The following is a 23,812-nucleotide window of genomic DNA, read 5'->3' as shown; positions in this document are numbered from 1 at the left end:
CCTTTGGAACTCAGGGAAGGTCTAGGAGGCTGAAGCCTTTTTCCTATAAATAAGAAACGGGGGACATGCAAAGGCTTTTGTACCCTAGAGGGCCCCACAGGGTCCTGCTCTATTTCAAGGACACCAGAAAGACCAAGAAGTAAATGCAGTGCCATGATCCTTGATTGGACTCTGGATGGAGGAAAAAGACATTACTGGGGGGGCTTCCCTGGTGGCGCAGTGGTTAAGAATCCACCTGCTAATGCAGGGGACGTGGGTTCAAGCCCTGGTCCGGCAAGATCCCACATGCCGCAGAGCAACTAAGCCCGTGCGCCACAACTACTGAACCTGTGCTCTAAACCCCGCGAGCCACAACTACTGGAGCCTGCACACCTAGAGCCTGTGCTCCACAACAAGAGAAGCCACCACAACGAGAAGCCTGTGCACCGCAATGAAGAGTAGCCCCTGCTCTCTGCAACTAGAGGAAGCCCGTGTGCAGCAACGAAGACCCAACACAGCCAAAAATAAATAAATAAATAAATTTTTAAAAAGAGAGAAAAGGGTTAAAAAAAAAGACATTATTGGGACACTTAGGGAAATTTGAATAAGGGCCAGAGATGAGATAATAGCATTGAATGGATGTGAAATTCCCCGAGAGTGATGGCTGCATTGTGGGCTTGGAAAATGCCTTTCTTCTTAGGAGACTGTCAAGGAGAAGTATTTAAGGTGAAGGGTCATGAGGTCAGCAACTAAGCTCACATGATTAAACCAAAACAACTAAGTGTGTGTAGATAGAAATAAAGGAATGTGTCAAATTAGATTTCCCAGCGTTAGCTGGGAAATCTAAAAAAAGTATTTTTAAAGGCATTAAAAAACGATAGGAAGGAATGAGCCAAACTGTAAGGATGGATGCATTATTTGTAGGTTTGGTAAAAACTATTTAAAATTCTTTAAAATACTCTTGATGGCTGCCTAATTTATTTGATAGGTGCTTCATGATTTTCCTTATATAGGCAATAGGAAACTGAAACCAATCGAGCAGGGTAGAGCACCAATATCGTGGGTTTTTTTGTTTGTTTGGTTTTGTTTTTGTTTTTGTTTTTTTGCGGTACGCGGGCCTCTCACTGTTGTGGCCTCTCGCGTTGCGGAGCACAGGCTCCGGACGCGCAGGCTCAGCGGCCATGGCTCACGGGCCCAGCCGCTCCGCGGCATGTGGGATCTTCCCGGACTGGGACACGAACCCGTGTCCCCTGCATCGGCAGGCGGACTCTCAACCACTGCGCCCCCAGGGAAGCCCCAATATCGTGTTTTGAGAGTTCTGACTCATCGGGTGAGGGGGGACCACAGCCACGAGATATGTCAGACTCTCCACGTAAGCAGATAGGTTAGGGTGTCCCAGAGAAAGAGAACCAGGCATGGCTTTCTTGACATGAGAGGAGACGTTTTTAGCCTAAGCCATTTTGTGATCTAAGCCAGATCAGAATGCTTGGTCTTGAACAGGTCTCAGTAATTAAAAATCCTAAGGATAGTGAGGGAGTGTAGGAAGAAGGGAGAAGCAATCAAGAAACAATAGTTCAGGGCTCCCCTGGTGGCGCAGTGGTTGAGAGTCCCCCTGCCGATGCAGGGGACACGGGTTCGTGCCCCGGTCTGGGAAGATCCCACATGCCGCGGAGCGGCTGGGCCCGTGAGCCATGGCCGCTGAGCCTGCGCGTCCGGAGCCTGTGCTCCGCAACGCGAGAGGCCACAACAGTGAGAGGCCCGCGTACCGCAAGAGGTCACAACAGTGAGAGGCCCGCGTACCGCAAAAAAAAGAAACAATAGTTCAGTGATAAAAAACAGAGTCCTAGTTCCTCCTCAAGGAATATATATGTGGGGCTACATCCCACAGGCCTACGAGGCCTGTACCTGTTCAGCTTCCAGACCTGAGAAAGAGCCCAGAGTCGGCCACAGAGACATCAATGGTTTAATGGATGGGGGAGCTTACAGTTCTAGAGCGAGGCCCTGGAGCGACTCCCCCCCTGGGCGTGCTGGACTTGGCGGAAGTCGACGCTCTGGAGGTGGGGGGGTGGGCGGGGGAGGTTGCCAGCTAGAGGGGGAATTGATGAGTCAGATTGGCTCATCGGTTACCAGGGAAACCAGCAGAGGGGCACGCCCCTCACCGCCCCTTTGATAAGAACAATCATTAGCTGGGGTTTGGAGCAAGTAGGAAGGTCAGTCCTGTGAGCAGCGTGTAGCACTGGTCGAGCAGAGGATGGACAGAGAGCAAGAGAACAGCCACCTTGAGTGGCCTGACCGTACACAGTTTCTCCCCGAAGAGCAAACCTGGGGAAGTTTTAAGCTAAGAGTACATGCATGTTCATGTAGCGGCTTGGGTATTGGAGAGAGTCCAAGCTTTACTTGATTGAAGTCACGAGGGTCAGAAGATGTCAACATCATCATTAACCTTAGGTTCCTGTTGATCTAGTGGTTGAGCACCTGAGGGGGGCTTAAATTCTGCAAAATGGCTCAAGAAAGTGCTTCAGGCCAGTCTTTACCAAAGAAGCAGAACTGGGAGTCTGGATAACAGGTCATTTGTTATCTTTGCTATTGTTACTTCTCTTGCCTGATAACAGTTTGATCTTTTTTTCCCTTAAGATCATTATTACTGAGAACTGTTTAAGGGCAAACTCTTAAATGTTCTCATCACAAGAAAAAAAAAAATGGAAACGTGTTGACATATGTGAACTAGACTTAATGTAGTGACCATTTCACAATATATACAAATATCGAATCATCATGCCGTCAGTTTTTTTTTTTTTTTTTTTATAAATTTATTTATTCATTTATTTATTTTTGGCTGTGTTGGGTCTTTGTTTCTGTGCGAGGGCTTTCTCTAGTTGTGGCAAGCGGGGGCCACTCCTCATCGCGGTGCGCGGGCCTCTCACTGTCGCGGCCTCTCTTGCTGCGGAGCACAGGCTCCAGACGCGCAGAGCTCAGTATTTGTAGCTCACGGGCCCAGCTGCTCCGTGGCACGTGGGATCTTCCCAGACCAGGGCTTGAACCCGTGTCCCCTGCATTGGCAGGCAGACTCTCAACCACTGCGCCACCAGGGAAGCCCATGCCGTCAGTTTTATTGGATTATAGTTGATTTACAATGCTGTGTTAGTTTCAGGTGTACAGCAAAGAGATTCAGTTATACACATACATATACTCATTCTTTTTCAGATTCTTTTCTCATATAGGTTATCACAGAATGTTGAGTAGAGTTCCCTGTGCTCTACAGTAGGTCTTTGTTGGTTTCCAATCGTTAGGTTGTACACTTGAAACTAATATGTTATATGTCAAATATATCAATTAAAAAAAGGGTCGAGAGGGAGTTGAGGTCCTGGGGGGAGGTGATGGAGCTGCGGGGAAGGGGTCTGCCCTGGTGGGAGTGAGGCCCTGGCGGAGGCGAGGGCGTGGGGGAGGGTAGACTATAGTGCAAAGGTTAAGTCCTGGGGGTGAGGCCGCGCGGGGAGGGGCAGAGCAGCCCTGCTGGAGGGGACCTGGACCCCATTCCTTTCAGGATGCCATGAGCTGGGTGTGGCAGCTGGGACTCCCAGGGGACAAGAGCTGGGGGAAATCTGAGAGGTGTGGTTAGCTTTGTAGTCCGGTCCCAGGTGAATACTACCCTACTGGGCAGCTCACTGCCCCACCTAATTGAGGGCAGAAATAGGTTTGACACTGATTCCAACTCCACTTCCAAAGGAGATAAAATCACCCTAGTGGGTGGACACTTGACACATCAAGGATGAACTATGGGTAAGGCCTCAGCCCCACCTGTGCCTCACCCCGAGCCCCTCCTCTCCCCCCAGCACCCCCCAGGCCCACCTGTCCTGGGGGCCGCTCCTGGGAACAGGGACGTGGCAGGCTGACCCTCTTCCTACACTTCCACAGGTGCGGCTGTCAGATGGGCCTTTTTTTTTTTTTTTTTGCCGTACACGGGCCTCTGATGTGGCCTCTCCCCTTGCGGAGCACAGGCTCCGGACGTGCAGGCTCAGCGGCCACGGCTCACGGGCCCAGCCGCTCCGCGGCATGTGGGATCCTCCCGGACCGGGGCACAAACCCGTGTCCCCTGCATCGGCAGGTGGACTCTCAAGCACTGCGCCACCAGGGAAGCCCAGATGGGCCTCTAATATCCAGAAAGGCCAGGAATCCACGTCAAGTGGCCCAGGCACTCTCGAGCACGCACACACACACACGCACGTGCACACACTGACATGCCCACACACGCACGCTCTCACACACTGGTCCGGGGCCTCTGGAAGTCTAAGCATATAGGCTGCTGTCCTAGACTGTGAGGCTTCTTCCTTCTCACCATTGCTCATTTTGTTTTAGGAAAGGGGCGACTGAGAACCATAGCAGAACAGAGCTGACCAGAGAAGTGTTTGTCTGGTGGGTGGCCCAGCGTGGCCTGATTGCCCCTCCTCTGCAGACCCACGCAGAGCTGTGGGAGTGGGAGAGACCCAAGTCCCTCGCCCTGTCCCTTGCCTCGGCTCCTGCAGATGGGCCAGTGGTGGTGGCTCCTGTGAGCCCTGGACTCCCTCAGGTACCGCACCAGGAAGTGCCCAGACCCCCTTGGGCTCTTGGCTCCCCTGTACCCACCGACCAGATTAGAAGCAGCAAGAGGTGAGGGCAAACTTCCATCTCGTGTCTCACCCCGATGTGCTCTGCCTCGGGGTAAGAGCGGAACCCTAACTCACCACACAGAGTGCAGGATGGGGACGGCTGCCCCCTTAGAGCACCAGGATTCTCTCCAGGGAAAGGGGCTCCTGACTCCTTTTTTGCCTTTTAGCTCTAATCTGCCTGGCTGACCGCATCAGACACGGGGACAGGGTGCTGGTTTTGGAGCACACACAGAAGCACAGGGGCAGGTGACAGCTTTTCCCCTGCCACTACCTGCCCAAGGCATGCCAGGCCCGGAAGACTCTTGGGCAAGCCACAGGACAAAATGAAGACATTCTGAAAAGGCTTCAAGGACAAGGGACCTGGGTGTGGCCCAAAGGATGGGGTGAACGGCAGGGGGCCCCACTGCTGGAGGGTACCCCGAGTCCACACCCAGGCCTTTCCCTGAGCTCTTTTTCAGTGCCGGGACCTCTCCACCCCCCAGAAAACCAAGGCTGGCGTACTGTGGGCTGAAGGCAGTGGGGCTCTTGTCAAGAGGGGACACGGCCTCAAAAGGGCTCCGCTGGCACGGCCCGCTCCCCTCCAGAGGTCCAATGAGCTGCTTGGGCTCCTGGAGGCTGCTAGCAACGTCCCAGGGCGAGCCTACCACGCACGCTGGCTGAAGCACAGACTGCAGAGTACTTTTTTAGGTGGAGTGTTGGGGGACCTGGGAGCAGGGGACACTCAGAAACCAGGGTGTGTCCAACACAGTCTGCAACAATGATGACGGCAAGGCCAGGCGCCACCCCTGTGCTGCCCCACGGGCACGCAGGCCCTGCAGCGAGAAGGGGCTGCTTCCCAGGCAGGGCGGAGCAGAAAGAATGACACCACACGGGCCCAAGGATAACTTAGTTTATGGGTCAAGCCAAATGCAATGCAAAGTTGTTTTCGTTATTTTTTTTTTTAACCAAAATAAATAAATCAGATCTGTCCCTGTGACAGGTCAGGGGAGCTGGCCCCCGGCCTAGTGCTGCCCCTCACTCCTGGCCCTCCTCTCCCCTTCGGACCAGCTTTGGCACAGCAGAGGGAAGGATGCTTCGGAGTCTCCATCGTGTAGAAGGAAAGAGAAAAGGAGGTGGGACTGGAGGTTAAGGGAGGGCAGGACCCAGATAAGCAGCCTGCGCCTCGGCCCGAGAGCCCCGAGTGGCGCTTCCCGCCACGCACACCCCACGGGCCCGGGTGCCACCCAGCTCCAGGTGGGTGGAGTGTGCACGGCCCGGGACCCTCTCGAGGGGAGGAAGTGGACGCCGAGGAGAGCGGACCCGCCCCCTCTGTGCAGGTCAGTCTCGGGCCGTCTCCCACCAGCCAGCCCGCGGCAGTGCCCTCTGCTCACTGCACGGCGAGGGTCCTGACAGAGCCCTCCCACCCCACAAAGCCTCTGACCGTGGTGGCTCCTCTGAGGGGTCTGGGGCTCAGCCTGAGGAGAGGAAGCCACCCTGCTGGGTGACAGGGACCGCCAGCACAAGGGTGTGCCACGTGAGGCGGGCCCTGGGGGTGATCCGGGGGTGAGGGCAGATGTGACCCTCCCAGGACTCCTGCGGGGGCTGCCTCTCCTCCCCCCCCGCTCTCCACTGCCTCCATGAAGGCTGCTCAGCTGGACAGAAGTCACAGAGCCTGGGGAGCACCTGGCCTGGGGGCAGCCGAGCACGTGGGGGAGCAGCTTAATGCCTAAGTGAGCGAGGAGGGGGTGTGTGTGGTGCAGGGACGGGCGGAGGCGCGGGCAGCGCGGAGCACTACTCTGCAGTGGAGAAGCGAGGGGCGGTCGTGAGGCGGAGCCCAGGCGGCATCTACGAGAACTTCTTGAAGGCGTCCAGGTCGAAGGCCGTGTCCAGGAGGCGCTGCAGCTCCGTGAGGTGGGTCTTCTTGTTGCCGGTGGCTGGAGCCGCTGCTGGGTCCCGGCCGGCGTACCTGAGGGGAGCGACAGTGCGCGGTGATGGCGAAGGCCCCCGAGGGGCGCGGGCCCCCTTGCCCTCCCCGGGCCCCAGCCGACTGCCCGCGACCTTACCACACAGGCTTGGCGCGGTTGATGGTGGTCCGCAGCCTGGGCTTCACGTAGTCGTAGTAGCCTTGGTTCTTGTGCTCCTCCTGGCACCAGGCCAGCTCAGCGCTGGGGTACTTCTGCACCTCCTGCAGCAGGAGGTCGAAGGGGAAGGGCGACAGCTGGGGAGAGAGAGAGGAGCTCCTGTCAGGAGAAGGTGCTCAGAGTACTGGGCGAGGCTGGTGTCCTAGAGGGGCTGGCGTCCCAGGTGAGGAGCTCAGTGACCCCTAAAGGATGTTCTGGAAACTCTGGGAGAGCTCTGGGGTCCAGACACCCAGAGGAGGAACGCCAGGACCGGCCTGGGCACCACCTGCCCTCACCTGCTCGATCCTCGTGACGGCCACCTGCTCTGCCATATCCCGTGCTTTGCGCTCTCGGGTAAGATCATAGTACACTTTGCCGGTACAGAAGAGAAGTCTCTTGACGTTTTCTGGGTTTTGGGCTGCAGGGCCATCTTCTGGGATCACCCGCTGGAAGTGGGTACCTACAAGAGAATCCCCACAGCTGGGGCTCTGCTCAGGACTTGGCTGAGGGTGTCCAGGGCCCTCCCTCCACGAGGTGGGGCTGTGCCACAACTGACACCAGAACATTTAGTTTCTGAGGGTTGGGCTCTCCCCCGCTCGCCAGCCTGTGACGCCCTTGCATTAATCCACACTGAGAGAGCCTGACAGGCCCAGGGGCAAGGCCAGCCTTGAGGAGCAAGGGACATCAGTTCATTCTTCAGAACGGCCTACCTCAGACTTCAGGGACAACTAGGTCTAGAAGACCATTCCATGACCACTCTGCTCAGACTCCTCATGAGCTTACAAATACTAAAACTTGCCACACTGGAAACTAGAGCAAATACTCAGATGCTCACGGCCGGGCCCATTCCCCTGCGAACAAGGCCGACTTCAGGAAGCTGCATTCAAAATGAGGGGTTCCCTTAATGACACATAAGCAACACACAACATGCTCACATTCACGTACACACGCGAATGCTAGGATTAGAAGGAAACTACCTTCACGTGAGAAAGGCCAGATATGAGAGACCCACCGTGAACATCATACTCAATGGTGAAAGACTCAAAGCATTTTCCTAAGACACAAACAAGGCAAGGATGTCCGTTCTCACCACTTCTATTCAGCATAGCACTGGAATTTCTAGCCAGAGCAATTAGGGAAAAAAAAAAAAAAAAAAAAAAAAAAAAGAACTAAGAAGTATCTAAATTGGAAAGGAACAAATAAAATTATCTGTTTGTTTTACATGTAGAAAACCCTAAAGATTCCACATACAAAAAAACCCTGTTAGAACTAATAAATGAATTCAGCAAAGTTACAGGATAGAAAATCAACACTCAGAATTCAGTTGTATTTCTATGAACAATCTGAAAGTTAAGAAAAAAAAATCCCGTTCAAAACAGCATCAAATAAATAAAATTACTTAGGAATAAACTTAACCAAGAAAATGAAAGACTTGTACACTGAAAACTATAGAACATTACTGAGACAAATTAAAGAAGATACCAATAAATGGAAAGTCATCCATGTTCATGGATTGGGAGACTTAATATTGCCATGATGTTAATATTATCAAAGCAATCTACAGATTCAATGCAATCCTTATCAAAATCCCAATGACAGGAACTTCCCTGGTGGTGCAGTGGTTAAGAATCCGCCTGCCAATGCAGGGGACGTGGGCTCGAGCCCTGGTCTGGGAAGATCCCACATGCTGTGGAGCAACTAAGCCCGTGAGCCACAACTACTAAGCCTGCGCTCTAGAGCCCGAGAGCCACAACTACTGAGCCTGCGTGCTGCAACTACGGAAGCCCATGCTCTTAGAGCCCGTGCTCCGCAACAAGAGAAGCCACCGCAATAAGAAGCCCGCTCAGCATGACGAAGAGTAGCCCCCGCTCGCCGCAATTAGAGAAAGCCCGTGTGCAGCAACAAAGACTCAACACAGCCTAAATAAATAATACATCTTAAAAAAAAACCCAATGACATTTTTTCAGAAATAGAAAAGTCCACCTTAAAATTCATGGACTCCCAAAGGACCCTGAATAGCCAAAACTATCTTGAAAAAAGAAAAACAAAGCTGGAGGACTCATGCTTCCTGATTTCAAAACTTACTACAAAGCTACAAGATCAAAGTGGTACTGGCATAAAGACATATATAGACCAATGGAAGACAACAGAGAGACCAGAAATGAACCTTCACGTATATGGTCAAATGATTTTGACAAGGGAACCAAGACTATTCAATGGGGAAAGGAGAGTCTCTTCAACAAATGGTGCTGGGAAAACTGGATATCCACATGCAAATGAAGCTGTACCCTTACACCATACAGACACACTAACTCAAAATGGATTAAAGACTAAACACAAGACTGAAATTATAAAACTTAGAAGAAAACATGCAGAGATTGGTTCAAGATGGAAGAGTAGGACGTGCGCTCACTCCCTCTTGTGAGAGCACCAGAATCACAACTAACTGCTGAACAATCATCGACAGGAAGACACTGGAACTCACCAAAAAATACACCCCACATCCAAAGACAAAGGATACGCCGCAATGAGACGGTAGGAGGGTGCAGTCACAAAACAATCCAATCCCACAACCGCTGGGTGGATGAGTCACAAACTGGAGAACACTTACACCACAGAAGTCCACCCACTGCAGTGAAGGTTCTGAACCCCACGGCAGGCTTCCCAACCTCGGGGCCTGGCAACGGGAGGAGGAATTCCTAGAGAATCAGACTTTGAAGGCTAGTGGGATTTGACTGCAGGACTTCGACAGGACTGGGGGAAACAGAGACTCCTCTCTTGGAGGGCACACACAAAGCAGTGTGCGCACTGGGACCCGGGGGAAGGAGGAGTGCCCCCAGGGGAGACTGACCCAGACCTCCCTGCCAGTGTTGGAGGGTCTCCTGCAGAGGCGGGGGGTAGCTGTGGCTCACTGCAGGGACAAGGACACTGGCAGCAGAAGTTCTGGGAAGTGCTACCTGGCATTAGCCCCACCAAAGAGTCTGTAGGTACCAGTGCTGGGTCACCTCAGGACAAACAACCAACAGGGAGGGAACTCAGACCCGCCTATCAGCAGACAAGTGGATTAAACTTTTACTGAGCTCTGCCCACCAGAGCAACACCCAACTCTACCCACCACCAGCCCCTCGCATCAGGAGACCTGCACAACAGCATTCACATTATAGGGGTCCCAGAAGGAGAAGAGAGAAAGAAAGGACCCGAGAAAATATTTGAAGAAATTATAGTCAAAAACTTCCCTAACATGGGAACGGAAATAGCCACCCAAGTCCAAGAAGCACAGAGAGGCCCAGGCAGGATAAACCCAAGGAGAAACACGTCGAGACACACAGTAATCAAAAACTAAAGACAAAGAAAAAATTACTGAAAGCAACAAGGGTAAAAAAAAAAAAAAAAAAAAACCCATAACAAGAAAATGGTAATAGGAACATACATATCATAATTACCTTACACATGAATGGATTAAATACTCCAACCAAAAGACACAGGCTTTTAGACATATGCTGTGTAAAAGAGACCCACTTCAGACCTAGGGACACATACAGACTGAAAGTGAGGGGATGGAAAAAGATATTCCATGCAAAGGTAAATCAAAGAAAGCCTCAAAAAATACCTAGAGACAAATTACAATGAAAACATGACGATCCAAAACCTATGGGATGCAACAAAAGCAGTTCTGAGACGAACGTTTATAGCTATACAAGCCTACCTCAAGAAACAAGAAAAACCTCAAATAAACAATCTAAGCTTACACCTAAAGGAACTAGAGAAAGAAGAACAAACAAAACCCAAAGTTAGCAGAAGGAAAGAAATCATAAAGATCAGAGCAGAAATAAATGAAATAGAAACAAAGAAAACAATAGCAAAGATCAATAAAACTAAAAACTGGTTCTTTGAGAAGATAAACAAAATTGATAAACCATTAGCCAGACTCATCAAGAAAAAGAGGGGGAGGACTCAAATCAATGAAATTAGAAATGAAAAAGGAGAAGTTACAACAGACACCGCAGAAATACAAAGCATCCTAAGAGACTACTACAAGCAACTCTATGCCAATAAAATGGACAACCTGGAAGAAATGGACAAACTCTTAGAAAGGTATAACCTTCCAAGACTGAACCAGGAAGAAACAGAAAATATGAACAGACCAATCACAAGTAATGAAATTGAAACCTTGATTGAAAATCTTCCAACAAACAAAAGTCCAGGACCAGATGGATTCACAGGTGGATTCTATCAAACACTTAGAGTAGAGCTAACACCCATCCTTCTCAAACTCTTCCAAAGAATTGCAGAGGAAGGAACACTCCCAAACTCATTCTGTGAGGCCACCATCACCCTATTACCAAAAGGAGACAAATATACTACAAAAAAAGAAAATTTCAGACCAATATCACTGATGAATATAGATGCAAAAATCCTCAACAAAATACTAGCAAACAGAATCCAACATCACATTAAAAGGATCATACACCGTGATCAAGTGGGATTTATCCCAGGGATGCAAGGATTCTTCAATATACGCAAATCAATCAATGTGATACACCATATTAACAAACTGAAGAATAAAAATCATATGATCATCTCAATAGATGCAGAAAAAAGCTTTTGACAAAATTCAACACCCACTTATGATAAAAACTCTCCAGAAAGTGGGTATAGAGGGAACCTACCTCAACATAATAAAGACCATATACAACAAACCCACAGCAAACATCATTCTCAATGGTGAAAAACTGAAAGCATTTCCTCTAAGATCAGGAACAAGACAAGGTTGCCCACTCTCGCCACTACTATTCAACATGGTTTTGGAAGTCCTAGCCACGGCAATCAGAGAAAAAAGAGAAATAAAAGGAATACAAATTGGAAAAGAAGAAGTAAAATTGTCACTGTTTGCAGATGATATGATACTATACATAGAGAATCCTAAAGATGCCACCAGAAAACTACTAGACCTAATCAATGAATTTGGTAAAGTTGCAGGATACAAAATTAATGCACAGAAATCTCTTGCATTCCTATACACTAACAATGAAAGATCAGAAAGAGACATTAAGGAAACAATCCCATTCACCATTGCAACAAAAATAATAAAATACCTAGGAATAAACCTACCTAAGGAGGCAAAAGACCTGTACTCAGAAACCTATAAGACACTGATGAAAGAAATCAAAGAGGACACAAAAAGATGGAGAGATATACCATGTTCTTGGATTGGAAGAATCAATATTGTGAAAATGTCCATACTACCCAAAGCAATCTACAGATTCAATGCAATCCCTATCAAATTACCAACGGCATGTTTTACAGAACTAGAAAACATGAGGCAAAAGCTTCATGACATTGGGACTTCCCTGGTGAAACAGCGGTTAAGAATCCGCCTGCCAATGCAGGTGACAGGGGTTCGATCCCTGGTCTGGAAGATCCCACATGCAGTGGACCAACTAAGCCCATGTGCCGCAACTACTGAGCCTGCGCTCTAGAGCTCGTGCGCTACAACTATTAAGCCCACGTGCCACAACTACTGAAGCCCATATACCTAGAGCCTGTGCTCAACAAGAGAAGCCACCACAATGAGAAGCCCGCACACCACAATGAAGAGTAGTCCCCGCTCGCTGCAACTAGAGAAAGCCCACGCGCAGCAATGAAGACCCAATGCAGCCAAAAATAAATAAATTTATTAAAAAAAAAAAGCTTCCTGACGTTGAATTTGGCAGTGATTTCTTAGATGTGACTCCAAAGGCACAGACAACAACAAAAAGAAGAGAAAAAGTGGACTTCATGAAAATTTAAAAATTTTGTGCATCCAAAGACAACACACAGGGACTTCCCTGGTGGTCCAGTGGTTGAGACTCCGCAATCCCAATGCATGGGGCACGGGTTTGATCCCTGGTTGGGGAACCAGGATTCCACATGCCGTGTGGTGCAGCAAATAAACAAACAAACAAACGAACACACAAACAGGCCTGGAAAAAAAAAGACTACACACAGATGGAAGAAAATAGTTGCAAGTCACATATCTGATAAGGCATCAATATCCAGTAAACAGAAATCTTACAACCCAACAACAAAACAAACAACCCAATTAAAAAATGGGCAAGGAAAAAAAAAAAAAAAAAAAAAAAAAGGGCAAGGACTTGATTAAACATTTTTCCAAAGATAACATACAGATGGCCAATAAGCACATGAAAAGACGCTCAACATCACTGATCATTAGGTTAACAAAAGTCAAAACTGCGATGAGATACTACTTCATGGTCACTAGGGTGGCTATTATGAAACAAAAACAAAAACCAAGAAAACAAAAACAGAAAACAGTAGTGTTGGCAAGAATGTAGAGAAACTGGAATCCTGTGAACCAGTATGGAAAACGGTATGGTATGCCTGAAGAATTACCATATGACCCAGCAATCTGCTTCTTGGTATATACCCAAAGGAATTGAAAGCAGGGTCCTGAAGAGAGATTTGTACACCCATGCTCATAGGTGTACTAGTAATTTTAGCCATTATCCCCAACGGCTAAAATGTGGGGGTAACCCAAGTGTCCACTGACAGATGAACAGATAAGCAAAAAGTGGTATAAAAATACAACAGAACGTTATTCAGCCTTAGAAACGAAGGAAATTCTGACACCTGCTACAACATGGATGAACCTTGAGGATACCGCGCTGAGTGAAATAAGCCCGTCACATAAAGACACATGCTGTGTAAGCCCCCTCACATGCAGCTCCTAGAGCAGCCAAACCCACAGAGACAGACAGCAGAACGGTGGGTGCCAGGGGCTGCGGGAGTGGTGATGGGGGAGTTCTTCAATGGGTGCAGAGTTTCAGTTTGGGAAGATGAAGAAAGTTCTGGAGATGGACAGGGTTGATGGTTGCACAATGACGTGAACGTGTTTGTTAATGCCACTGAACTGTACACTTAAAAATGGCTAAGATGGTAAATTTTATATTATGTATATTTCACCATAATAAAAAAAAATGGGAAAAAAAACAAAGAAGGGGTTTATCTTGACCGAAGATTAAAGGGGGCTCCATGGCTGGGAGCAAGTGGGCTCCCCTGGCCCTGTAAGCCCGGGGTTGTGCGGGGCCACTGTGTGCTGTCAGCCACCTGATGTCTGATGTCCGGGGGGAAATCTCAGTGCTGTGGGCCTCACCTCACACCACTGAGCTGCCATGTTACGTGGCAGCCCCTACCCACCGGTGCTTCTCCTCTGTCCCTGGCGGTGAGCTGCCATCAGCCCCCCAGGAGCAGTGCCCAGGCAGCAGCGTGAACTCTAACCCCAGGCTCACTTCACTGCCTCTGGAAGAGTCCTGCGGGGGTGCACCCAGGCAGGGGCCACAGACCCCAGTGGGACGCGAGACATGCTGTTTGACCAATTTGCACGTGAGCTCTGACATCCAGGCTGTCGTGTTCAGTGGTCTTTACCCAACAACCAAAAAATGTGGCAAGGACCAGAGTGAGACTGACAAGGATAAGCCCCCCACAGAGTAGCAGTGAAGACCCACTCCAAATGCCCACCCCCCTCAAGCCTACCTGGAAGCATCTCATCAAAGCTGGATCTGGCCTCAGGGTGCCGCAGCAGGGACTTGGGGGTGAAGATGATTAACTGAAACACAGAAGCACAGGCTCAGGTTCTAAGGATTCCAGAAGGAGGGCCGACAGCAAGGGGCTGCCCAGGCCTCGCCTTCAGAACAGGCATCTAATGCTGCCCTCCCAGCTCTACGGTCAGGTCAGCGGGATCCGCAGGGTAGAGGTGAAGAGAAGGAAAACAGAACGATGCGGTTTCCCCTTGTCCCCTCTCCTCCGCCCTGAGACATTGGGCATCCACTCCTCCAGGGTCTGTCCCAGCCTGCTCGGAGCCCTGGGTGCCCCCTACTCTATACCTGGGGAAGACCCCTGAGCCTTTCCTGACGTCCTTGCCTGTGGCCAGGGCTGTCCTGTCCCATGGGCCTGCCTGGCCCTGCACTGTGGCCGGCAGCAGCAGGGGGCGTTCTCCCCTTGGACCCTTCACTCACACTCCTACTCACCCTTCCTCACCTCACCAAGGAGACTGCTTCCTGGGGGCTCAGCTCTCCTCCAAGCTCAACGCACCATCTACGACCACCCGCCCACAAGTCCATCCTCCCATTGGGCTGGGGCCCTGGAGTTCTCAGGCCAGGCCTCTCTGAGCTGGGACACCCCCAACTGACCGGCTTCCGGAAGGGCAGGAGAATCTGGCGACGCAGCACATGGAAGAAGTTGCCAGGGGTGGAGCAGTTGACGACAACCCAGTTGCAATCGTACAGCTGATTTATGTCGAAGTTGGCTTCCTTAAGGTCCTGGAGCAAGGAGGGAAAGGGCCAGAGGCCAGGCGGCACTGAGCACCCCGTCGCAGGGGGCATCAAGGCAGAGGGCCTCACGGCCGCAGCCTTAGGGTGCCACAGCTCCTCCAGAGATGCACACACAGCGGGCACTGACGAGAGCTCAGCCAGCCAGCCCCACACTCTGAATGGGATTCTCAGTCCCATGTAATCCCTATTTCTCTGAAAACTACTGCCTGGTCTGGGACAGACACAGGTTCTACCTAAAACCAATTCTGATGTTCCTTAGAAACAGAACCCCCCAAATTTTCTTTTAGCTCTTAAAATTTCACTAGAATCACCCCCGAGTTCTTTCCTCTAAACTGTTGGCCTGAATCAAAATACAGGCAGTATCACTCCTAGAAGCTTCTGCTGTAGCTTTCAGCGCCTCTGCTTTCTACAGCAGCAGGGACGACAGGAGGCAGCCCGGCACTGTCTTCTGTGCTCTAAGAAGGCCTCTCACTTTGTGGAGACCAGCAGGCTCGGGGCCCACGTGCGTCTCCCAAGAGGCACAGAGCAGTCGTGCCTTCAGAGTTGCCCACAGACGCCCAGGTGCGCCACTCACCGGCAGGACGTCTGGGTCGTCATTGCACATCTGCAGGAACCGCTCCGGCCTGGCGGAGGAATGCTCCGGACCCTGGAACCAGACACACAAGTTACAGATCAGGGGCTTCCCCCTTGCCGACCGCTGCATTCAGTACATCTCTTCCTTAACCAACTTGCTCATTTTGGTCTGAAAAACACCAAACTGTCTCTTTACTGCTGGCAGTTCAATTCCTTCTCCTCCTGCACATGGAGCGTGGAGGGGGCGTTTCCACGTCAGGACAGGGCCCAGCACTCCTGGTTCCTCCTGGTTTCCAAACCCGGTTCTTAAGCAAGCCCCCCACAGGGCCTGGCGGAGGAGGAGGGAAGAGAACAGGGAACACCGGAGCCTGGGAGGTCCCCGTCCGCACTGCCACTTCTCATCAGTAACGGAGCAGGAACTGTCTCTTGCCTTCCAAGGGAGGTGGGGAACACCAGCAGAGCCCGTACGGTGCCAATTTCGGGGTCAGGGTCCTAGGCAGGCCCTTCCCACGTTCTAGGTCTGCCGGGAAGGGGCGGGGGCCTCACCATGCCCTCCATGCCGTGGGGCAGCAGCAGCACGATGCCATTCTGCCGCACCCACTTGGCTTGTCCCGGGCAGATGAACTGGTCGATGATGCACTGGGCCGTGTTGTGGAAGTCACCAAACTGGGCCTCCCAGAGGACCAGGGCGTTAGGACTGGCCATGGCAAAACCCAGCTCAAAGCCTGCAGGGCAGGAGGGAGGGAGAAGACCGGACAGGAGTCAGCCGGTGGGCAGGAAGGGGGCTGCAGGGAGGAGGGGAGAGTGGGGCAGAGGGGAGGAGGGGGAAGGGGTGGCAGGGGAAGCAGCGGGGAGGCGGCAGGGAGGAGGGCCTCGCAGGCTGGGGTGCTCACCCAGGACCCCGTACTCGGACAGCGAGCTGTTGCACACGGTGTAGGGGGCCTGGTTGGGCCAGAGGTGGTTCATGGGGATGCAGGTTCTCTTGTCCACATTCTGGTCGTGCAGCACGTGGTGGCGATGGCTGCGGGAGAACAGCACAGATGAGCGGCAGAAGCCAGCCCCGTGCACCGCCGGGGGAGCACAAAGCCCCGTGCCTAACGGAAGCGTCTGATCAGAGCAGGGAAAGGGTGCTTCTGGGTCTGAGCAATGGGATTTAGTGATTTTCTCCCGGCAGGGATTTTCTTCTGGGAGAGGAACTCCAGAGCCCTTCCTTTCCATCTCCCATGCTTTGAAGGGCCCGCAAGAGCACCGGGACCATTACCTAAAAGTGCCCCGCTCCACGTCCTGGCCGCTCAGCCGGATGTGGATGCCCTCCTTCAGGAGGGAGCCGAAAGCCATGTACTCCGCCAGAGCCCAGTCCACCGTCCTGTTCTTCACCAGCTCCCCACGGGTCTTCAGGATCCGGCTCAGCCCTGCAGAGACAGGGTGCTCACCAGCCGCCCGGCATACCCTCTCGGGACAAGAGCTGAGCTTCCTTCGGCCCCAGCTTTTGGGAGTCCTGACTCACCGGGAGAGTGGGGAAGGGAGCTGAGTGGAGACCAGGCCAGAGCGGCCGTGACATCCCATCCCTTCCTCCACTGCTCCGCCGGCCGAGGACCTCGCCGGGGCAGGGGTGAGGTGAGGCGAGGGCTTCCCTCATCCAGCCACCCCGGCCTTGAACGAAGCAGGGACCTAAGGTGGGCGAGGACTGGTCTCATGCTGGGACACAGTTGGCACTGGACTCGGCCCAACACTTCCAAAGGTCCTGGTGGTGCCCTTACCTCCGTGAATGGTGAAGTTCTCCACAGGCACGGAGCTGGCCACGTTCCCAATGTGCGTGAGAATATCCTCCGTCAGGCCCGTGGAGGGGCAGGTCATGCTCCTGGGCTGCCCGTCCAGGGTGAAGAAGCCTAGCAGGCAAGGGGCAAGCTGACGCACTGGTGCCACTCCTCAAGGAGCCGTGGACACGCGAGACGCTGTGCAGCGGTGGCCAGGACCGAGAGCCGAAGTCAGGGGTCCGAGTCCAGGGCCCACAGGGTGTTGTGGAGCGGGGAGGGGGCTCACTGGTGGCGTTCCTCACTCACCAGGCCAGGGGGAGTCCAGCCAGTGCTTGATGTGCAAGATCTTCTCGTCCTTGGACCTGGTGAAGGCCTCCTCACAGATCTTGTCATACTTGGAGATCTCCTCCTGGAGGGTCGGGCCCGACACAGCCGTCAGGGCCGCTCTGCACAGGGCACGCCAGCCACACGGCCAGTGCGCGCCTGCACTTCCTGAGTGCAGAGTCCCTCAGACTCCACTGGCCTCCAGGCCTTCTCCTCCCAACACGCATCACCCCTGAGGTCTGTGGGAAGCTTCCATTTTATTGTTTTCATTCCCGTAGCTGCTTCTCCACAGTTGCTGGCTGCAGATCCTGCTCTAAGTTGGAGCCCTGTCCCCGCCCACCCTCTCACCATATTCTTTTGGATGAGTTCTCATGGCTCCGAGCACAGCCCCTGAATACGCAGCCCTGCTCCACTTCTCCGTCACCCTGCACGGGCCTTCGCACTCATAACCAGCCAGAACTGACCAGGTCACAGCAGGCCCTTTACAAGCTGGATCCCTCATCAGCCTCTCGTCCTCTCACCCCTGTGCACTGGACTCTGTAAGCCAAGGAGGCCACTGCCTTGTGCCAAAGTGCTCTCAGGTCCCACCTCCCTCACGCAACTCCTCGGTAGCCTGGACTCTCCAAGAAGTTATGCACCGAAATGCTATAGTTGTAAATATTTCACGTGTTCTCATTTGGATCCTAATTACTCTGCGAAAGTGAGCATTTGCCCTGTGGTGGGCCTTCTCTATCCCTCCCTGGCTCTGGAAAGGCCCACTGGGATCCGAGCGGGGGACGCACCTCATACTCAGGCTGGTTGACCACGCCCTGCGACACCAGCACCTCGGCATACTTCTGCAGCACGGGCTTCTGCTTGCGGATCTGCTTGTACATGAGCGGCTGTGTGAACATGGGCTCGTCCATCTCGTTGTGGCCATTGCGTCGGTAACACACCTGAACACAGCCAGGAGATGCCAGCATCACGGACCATGTTGGCTGGGACCCAGGACCCACGAGGACCTGCCCCCATTTCTCCTATGTGACACCTCAGTTTACCTCTTCTAGAATTAGGGTCCTGTCTCTCACTCCTTCACTGGCTAGAATTGCTTTGACTGTCACGTGAGATGAAACGAGAGTGACCTGGGGCTATCTCGGGACAGGATTCCAACTACCTTCTTCCCCAGGTCAGGTCACCCAGGCCAAAGATGCAGGAGCCCTCAGGAGGGGCAGTGAGGTGCCCTGGCTCTAGGGAGCCCTGACCCCTCTCTTCAGGACACGGGCTAAGGTCACTCACCAGGTCCACCACCACGTCCTTGTGGAAGGTGCTCCTCCACTCGGCTGCCACCTTGCACACGTACATGACTGCCTCTGGGTCATCCGCATTCACGTGGAAAATGGGGGCATTCACGACTCGGGCCACATCGGTGGGGTAGGGTGAGGAGCGGGCCATGCGTGGGTCGGTGGTGAAGCCGATCTGCAAGAGACAGGCAGCTTGGCCAGGGGGCTTGGGCACGCTGCTGAGCATGGGTGGGGCAGAGGTGGGGCGGGGCAGAGCAGGCCCACCCTCCAGGCCAATGGCAGGGTGGAACCAGGACAGGGGGTGGAGCCGAGGGCAGGGCAGGATAAGAGGGCAGGGCAGGAGCAGGAATGTATGTGTCTGAGGGTGAGGGCGGGGCTAACGGCAGGCAGGGTGGAGCCTGAAGGCCACTTGCTGGAGGCCACTTGGCTGCCCTTGGCCTACTCTAAGACAGTTCCCAAAGGCTATTTTTTTTTAATTGTTTTTTTTTTCCTATTCTGGTAACAAAATTCATACATGTTCAACAGAGTTTGGAAGACAGTTTAATGAAAAATTAAACAAAGTCACTATATTCTACCAGGTTCAGTGTAAATATTTTGATGTTTTCCTTTCCAGATGATTTTCTTTGCATGCATACACACGAAATATAAATATAAAATTTCAGATCCTATCATTTCTGTAGTTTTGCACTTTGGTCACTTCACATTAGCATTTTTTTCTTTGAAAAGAAAATTAAAGGCCTCACCACTTAGATGTACTAAAACTTAATCATATATTCGTAATTTTATAACCTGCATTTAACATTTATTTTCATGGGGACTTCCCTGGTGGTCCAGTGGTAAAGAATCCGCCTTCCAGTGCAGGGATGTAGGTTCATTCCCTGGTCGGAGAACTAAGATCCCATGTGCTGCGGGGCAACTAAGCCCACGAGCCACAACTACTGAGCTCGCGCGCCTCAGCGAGAGAGCCTGCGTGCCACAAACTACAGAGCCCACGTGCCACAACTAGAGAGAGAAAACCCACACGCCACAACTAGAGAGGAGCCCGCATGCCATAACGAAGAGCCCACATGCCACAACAAAAGATCCCACATGCCACAGCCAAGACCTGACGCAACCAAAAAAATAAAAAGGAAAATAAAGAAAACAAATACCAAAAATTTATTTTTATGGACTACTTCAAACATATAGAAAGTATGATAATACTATAATGATCACCCATGAACTCACAAGCCAAAAAGAACAAATCTTAACAGTTTCAGGACTTTTTATACATTTCTGCTACAGCTGGCCCACACACAGAGAGCACGGCCCTGAAAGTGGAGGACATAGTTTCTACGTGTTGCAATATGTATTCCATGTGTCCATAAACAATATATGGTATCTTCTTAGGCTTACTGTTCACTAAAATTGTGATATCATTCAGACTTATGGAAAAGTTGAAAGCATACAGAGAACTCCCACACAGTCTTTACTCAGATTCACCAACTGTTGCCATTTTGCCCCTTTTCTTATTCATGCTCTTTCCATTACACACGCACGCACACACACACATTTTTTCTAAACCATTTGCAGGTAAGTAGTAGACGTCCCTATTCCCTAAAACATGGACATTTCATTACCAGCCAGAGTGCAGTTCTCGGCCCAAGCAATTTAATATTACAGAATACCGTTATCTGACCCTCAGTAGACACATTCCACCAATTGTCCTAACGATACCCAGTCTTTCTTGCCTCAGTCCCGTATCCAATCCAGCACATCACCCTGCATTAGTTGTCACCTCTCTCTAGTCCCCTTTAATCTTGAAGCCTTCTTGCTTTTCTTGGGTTTTCATAGCACTGACATTTTGGAAGAGTATTTCCATGTCTTTTAAACCATAGAGATATACAGTCTATGTACCTTACATATGGTGTCATACTCTATATGCTGTGCAAATCCTTTGCAACTTGCTTTCTGTTCAATATTTATATTCATGGTTCATCCAGGTTGAAACAGGTACCTCTACTTCCTGTAGTAGAGCTTAGTGAAATCTAAGTACTGAATAGTATATACCACAGTTCATTTATCCATTCTCCTGTTGTTGGACATTTAGTTGTTTCCAACTTGTGGTTAATACACTGTTACTGTACACATTCTTACGGAGGTTTTCTCCAGCAAGCACTGAGTTTCTCTGCAGTACTCCTAAGAAGGGAAAACTAAGCCACAGGGTCAGAACATTGCACCTAAATACCATCGAGTGCTCTCCAAAGTGGTTGTACCACTCACCCTCCTACTAGCAGCATGAGTAACCTGCATTTACACTCATCATGTTGTGACCGTTTCCCCAGAATATTAAATATTTTAATGATTATATAATATTGCTTCCTACGGCTTTGCCAAAATTTATACAAAGACTCTTTGGTTTTTATAAACATTTTTTTTTAACTTTTCCCTGAAAAATCTTCTCTTAAAAAAATAAATTTATTTATGTTTTTTTGGCTGCATCGGGTCTTTGTTGCTGTGCATGGGCTTCCTTTAGTTGGTCAAGCAGGGGCTACTCTTCGTTGCACTGCACGGGCTTCTCATTGTGGCGGCTTCTCTTGTTGCAGAGCATGGGCTCTAGGTGCATGGGCTTCAGTAGTTGTGGCACGTGGGCTCTAGAGCGCAGGCTCAGTAGTTGTGGCGCACAGGCTTAGTTGCTCCGTGGCATGTGGGATCTTCCCTGACCAGGGCTCGAACCCGTGTCCCTGCATTGGCAGGCAGATTCTTAACTACTGCGCCACCAGGAAAGCCCGATAAACATTTTATTTTTAGTAAGTTTTTTTGTTTTTAAAATTTATTTTATTTTTATTTTTGGCCGCTTTGGGTATTCGTTGCTGCGTCCCGGCTTTCTTTAGTTGTGGTGAGTGGGGGCCACTCTTCATTGTGGTGCGTAGGCTTTTTGTTGCGGTGGCTTCTCTTGCCGTGGAGCACAGGCTCTAGGCACACGGGCTTTGGTAGTTGTGGCACACGGGCTCAGTAGTTGTGGCTTGCGGGCTCTAGAGCACAGGCTCAGCAGTTGTTGCACACAGGCTTAGTTACTCCCGCCCATAAACATTCTTATACAAAAGCATTTAGCAACTGATGGCTTCCTTAGAAGAAACATTCAGAATAGGAAATCCTACGTGTGTCCTTAGAGAAACAAGAGCCTCAGCAAAGCACGTCTTTCCTTTCCTGCTACAGATCTTACTGGCCCCATGTCATGATTGATGTTATCAAAAACAGTAAAAAGATTTAAGAAAACATTAGCAATACTGTAGTTCTTACAGAAGTCTGAGACTTCTTTATTTATTTATTTATGATGAATTGCTTTTACATAAACTCCTTTATTACACTGACTAAAGAAAAGATTAGAAATAGTCACAAACTGATGAGAACATTAAAAAAAGATGTACCAGGGAGAATTCTGATGAGCACTTACAGAGAACCTTGATCAATCCCATGGTCCATCTGGGTCTGGGTCTCCCCATAGGGAAATGAGGGTAGGGACCAGCCAGGTAAGACAGTGATCATAATATGAACATTACAGCTAGAACACCACAGAAAGTGAACTGCTTCGAAGTTTTGAGACCTCAGTCCCCCAGCTGCCCTCCCCAATATCCACCACTGTTACCGACTTCATTTTTTTAATTTTATTTTTTAAAAATATTTATTTATTTATTTGGCTGTGCCGGGTCTTAGTTGTGGCATGCGGGATCTAGTTCCATGACTAGGGATTGAACCCAGGCCTCCTGCACTCGGAGCTCGGAGTCTTAATCACTGGACCATCAAGGAAGTCCCTGAGTTCTTCATCTTTAAACACATATGGTGGGTGTACGCATACCCACCCACTCACACACACACACAGAGATGCAGCTATATTCCACGTTCTGCTCTGCACTTCTTTTCCCCACTTAACGTACCTTATAGTTCATTTCAACAGTATACATAGATCCTACTCTCTCAAATGGTTTTATTACACCGCAGTTGCAGTTAACTTACATTAGTGCTTATTTATGGGCCAGGCACTATTCTGAGCACTTTATGTATATTAATTTATACGTATTAATTCATTTAAGCCTTGTAACACATGGATGGATACATCATAAACTACTTAACCAGCTCCCTACTGATGTAGTCGTAGAAATTCTGGTTTCTAGTCTTGCTGCAGCAGTCATAGCTTCCCCACAATGCCCCTCCATATTATTTACTTATTTCAGTTTTGTACATTTATTTTTTCTTCCAGTTTTATTAAGATATTAATTGTGCAGCAGTGACATATATATTATGTACATATAATATATATATATATATATTTTGGGCCACACTGTGTGTCTTGCAGGATCTTAGTTCCCTGACCAGGGATCAAACCCTGGCCCTGGCAGTGAAAGCACCGAGTACTAACCACTGGACAGCCCGGGAATTCCCCAAGTGATATCTTTAAAGAAGACATTTGGGAGTGAGTGTAGTAGTAGGAAAACCCCACAAAGTGGAACTGCTGGGTTTGAGAGCCAGAGGGGACGCGAGAGGCAAATGGTCTATCCTGGTTGGAGCCCTGTTTCCTTCAACCCTGCAGCTCTGTCCCTGGCTGTCCCCATCCAGGGGACATGCTCCCACATGTGCTGGGCGCTCTGCAGCTTTCAGGGCTACCGCGTCAACCTGCCAATGCAGCTGGGTGGGCCTGAAGGCCCCAGATTTGGCTGACTAAGGCCCTCACCCAACCCGGACTCTGCACCTTCTTCCCTGTCCCGTTTTCAGTGTCTTCCCCACCCTATTAAATTTTATCCGGTGCAAAAAAAAAAAAAAGGAACAGGGGGCTTCCCTGGCAGC

At 50.6% G+C, this 23,812-nt stretch overlaps 1 protein-coding gene across 6 annotated transcripts in view; it reads right to left on the bottom strand.

Annotated features, from left to right (window-relative positions):
• Nucleotides 1-5,498: 5,498 nt before the first annotated feature.
• Nucleotides 5,499-23,812, bottom strand: part of OGDH (oxoglutarate dehydrogenase) — a 77,019-nt gene continuing 58,705 nt past the window's right edge. For all 6 annotated transcript variants that reach the window (XM_024745043.1, XM_024744822.1, XM_024744747.1 and 3 more), the window contains 13 exons: nucleotides 18,984-19,163; nucleotides 18,491-18,643; nucleotides 17,691-17,793; nucleotides 17,388-17,516; nucleotides 16,889-17,039; nucleotides 16,521-16,648; nucleotides 16,174-16,352; nucleotides 15,629-15,700; nucleotides 14,914-15,042; nucleotides 14,258-14,330; nucleotides 7,021-7,184; nucleotides 6,668-6,822; nucleotides 5,499-6,570 (listed from right to left, as the gene is read on the bottom strand). In XM_024745043.1, the coding sequence (XP_024600811.1) occupies nucleotides 6,450-6,570; nucleotides 6,668-6,822; nucleotides 7,021-7,184; nucleotides 14,258-14,330; nucleotides 14,914-15,042; nucleotides 15,629-15,700; nucleotides 16,174-16,352; nucleotides 16,521-16,648; nucleotides 16,889-17,039; nucleotides 17,388-17,516; nucleotides 17,691-17,793; nucleotides 18,491-18,643; nucleotides 18,984-19,163 (1,737 nt within the window). In that variant the 3' untranslated portion in view covers nucleotides 5,499-6,449. The remainder of the gene's footprint in view (nucleotides 6,571-6,667; nucleotides 6,823-7,020; nucleotides 7,185-14,257; nucleotides 14,331-14,913; nucleotides 15,043-15,628; nucleotides 15,701-16,173; nucleotides 16,353-16,520; nucleotides 16,649-16,888; nucleotides 17,040-17,387; nucleotides 17,517-17,690; nucleotides 17,794-18,490; nucleotides 18,644-18,983; nucleotides 19,164-23,812) is intronic.

This window comes from Neophocaena asiaeorientalis, unplaced genomic scaffold, assembly GCF_003031525.2.
Source record: "Neophocaena asiaeorientalis asiaeorientalis breed wild unplaced genomic scaffold, Neophocaena_asiaeorientalis_V1.1 scaffold137, whole genome shotgun sequence".
NCBI lineage: Eukaryota > Metazoa > Chordata > Mammalia > Artiodactyla > Phocoenidae > Neophocaena > Neophocaena asiaeorientalis.
Note: the sequence above shows the minus strand (reverse complement) of the source record. Positions and strands in the feature narration are given on the sequence as shown.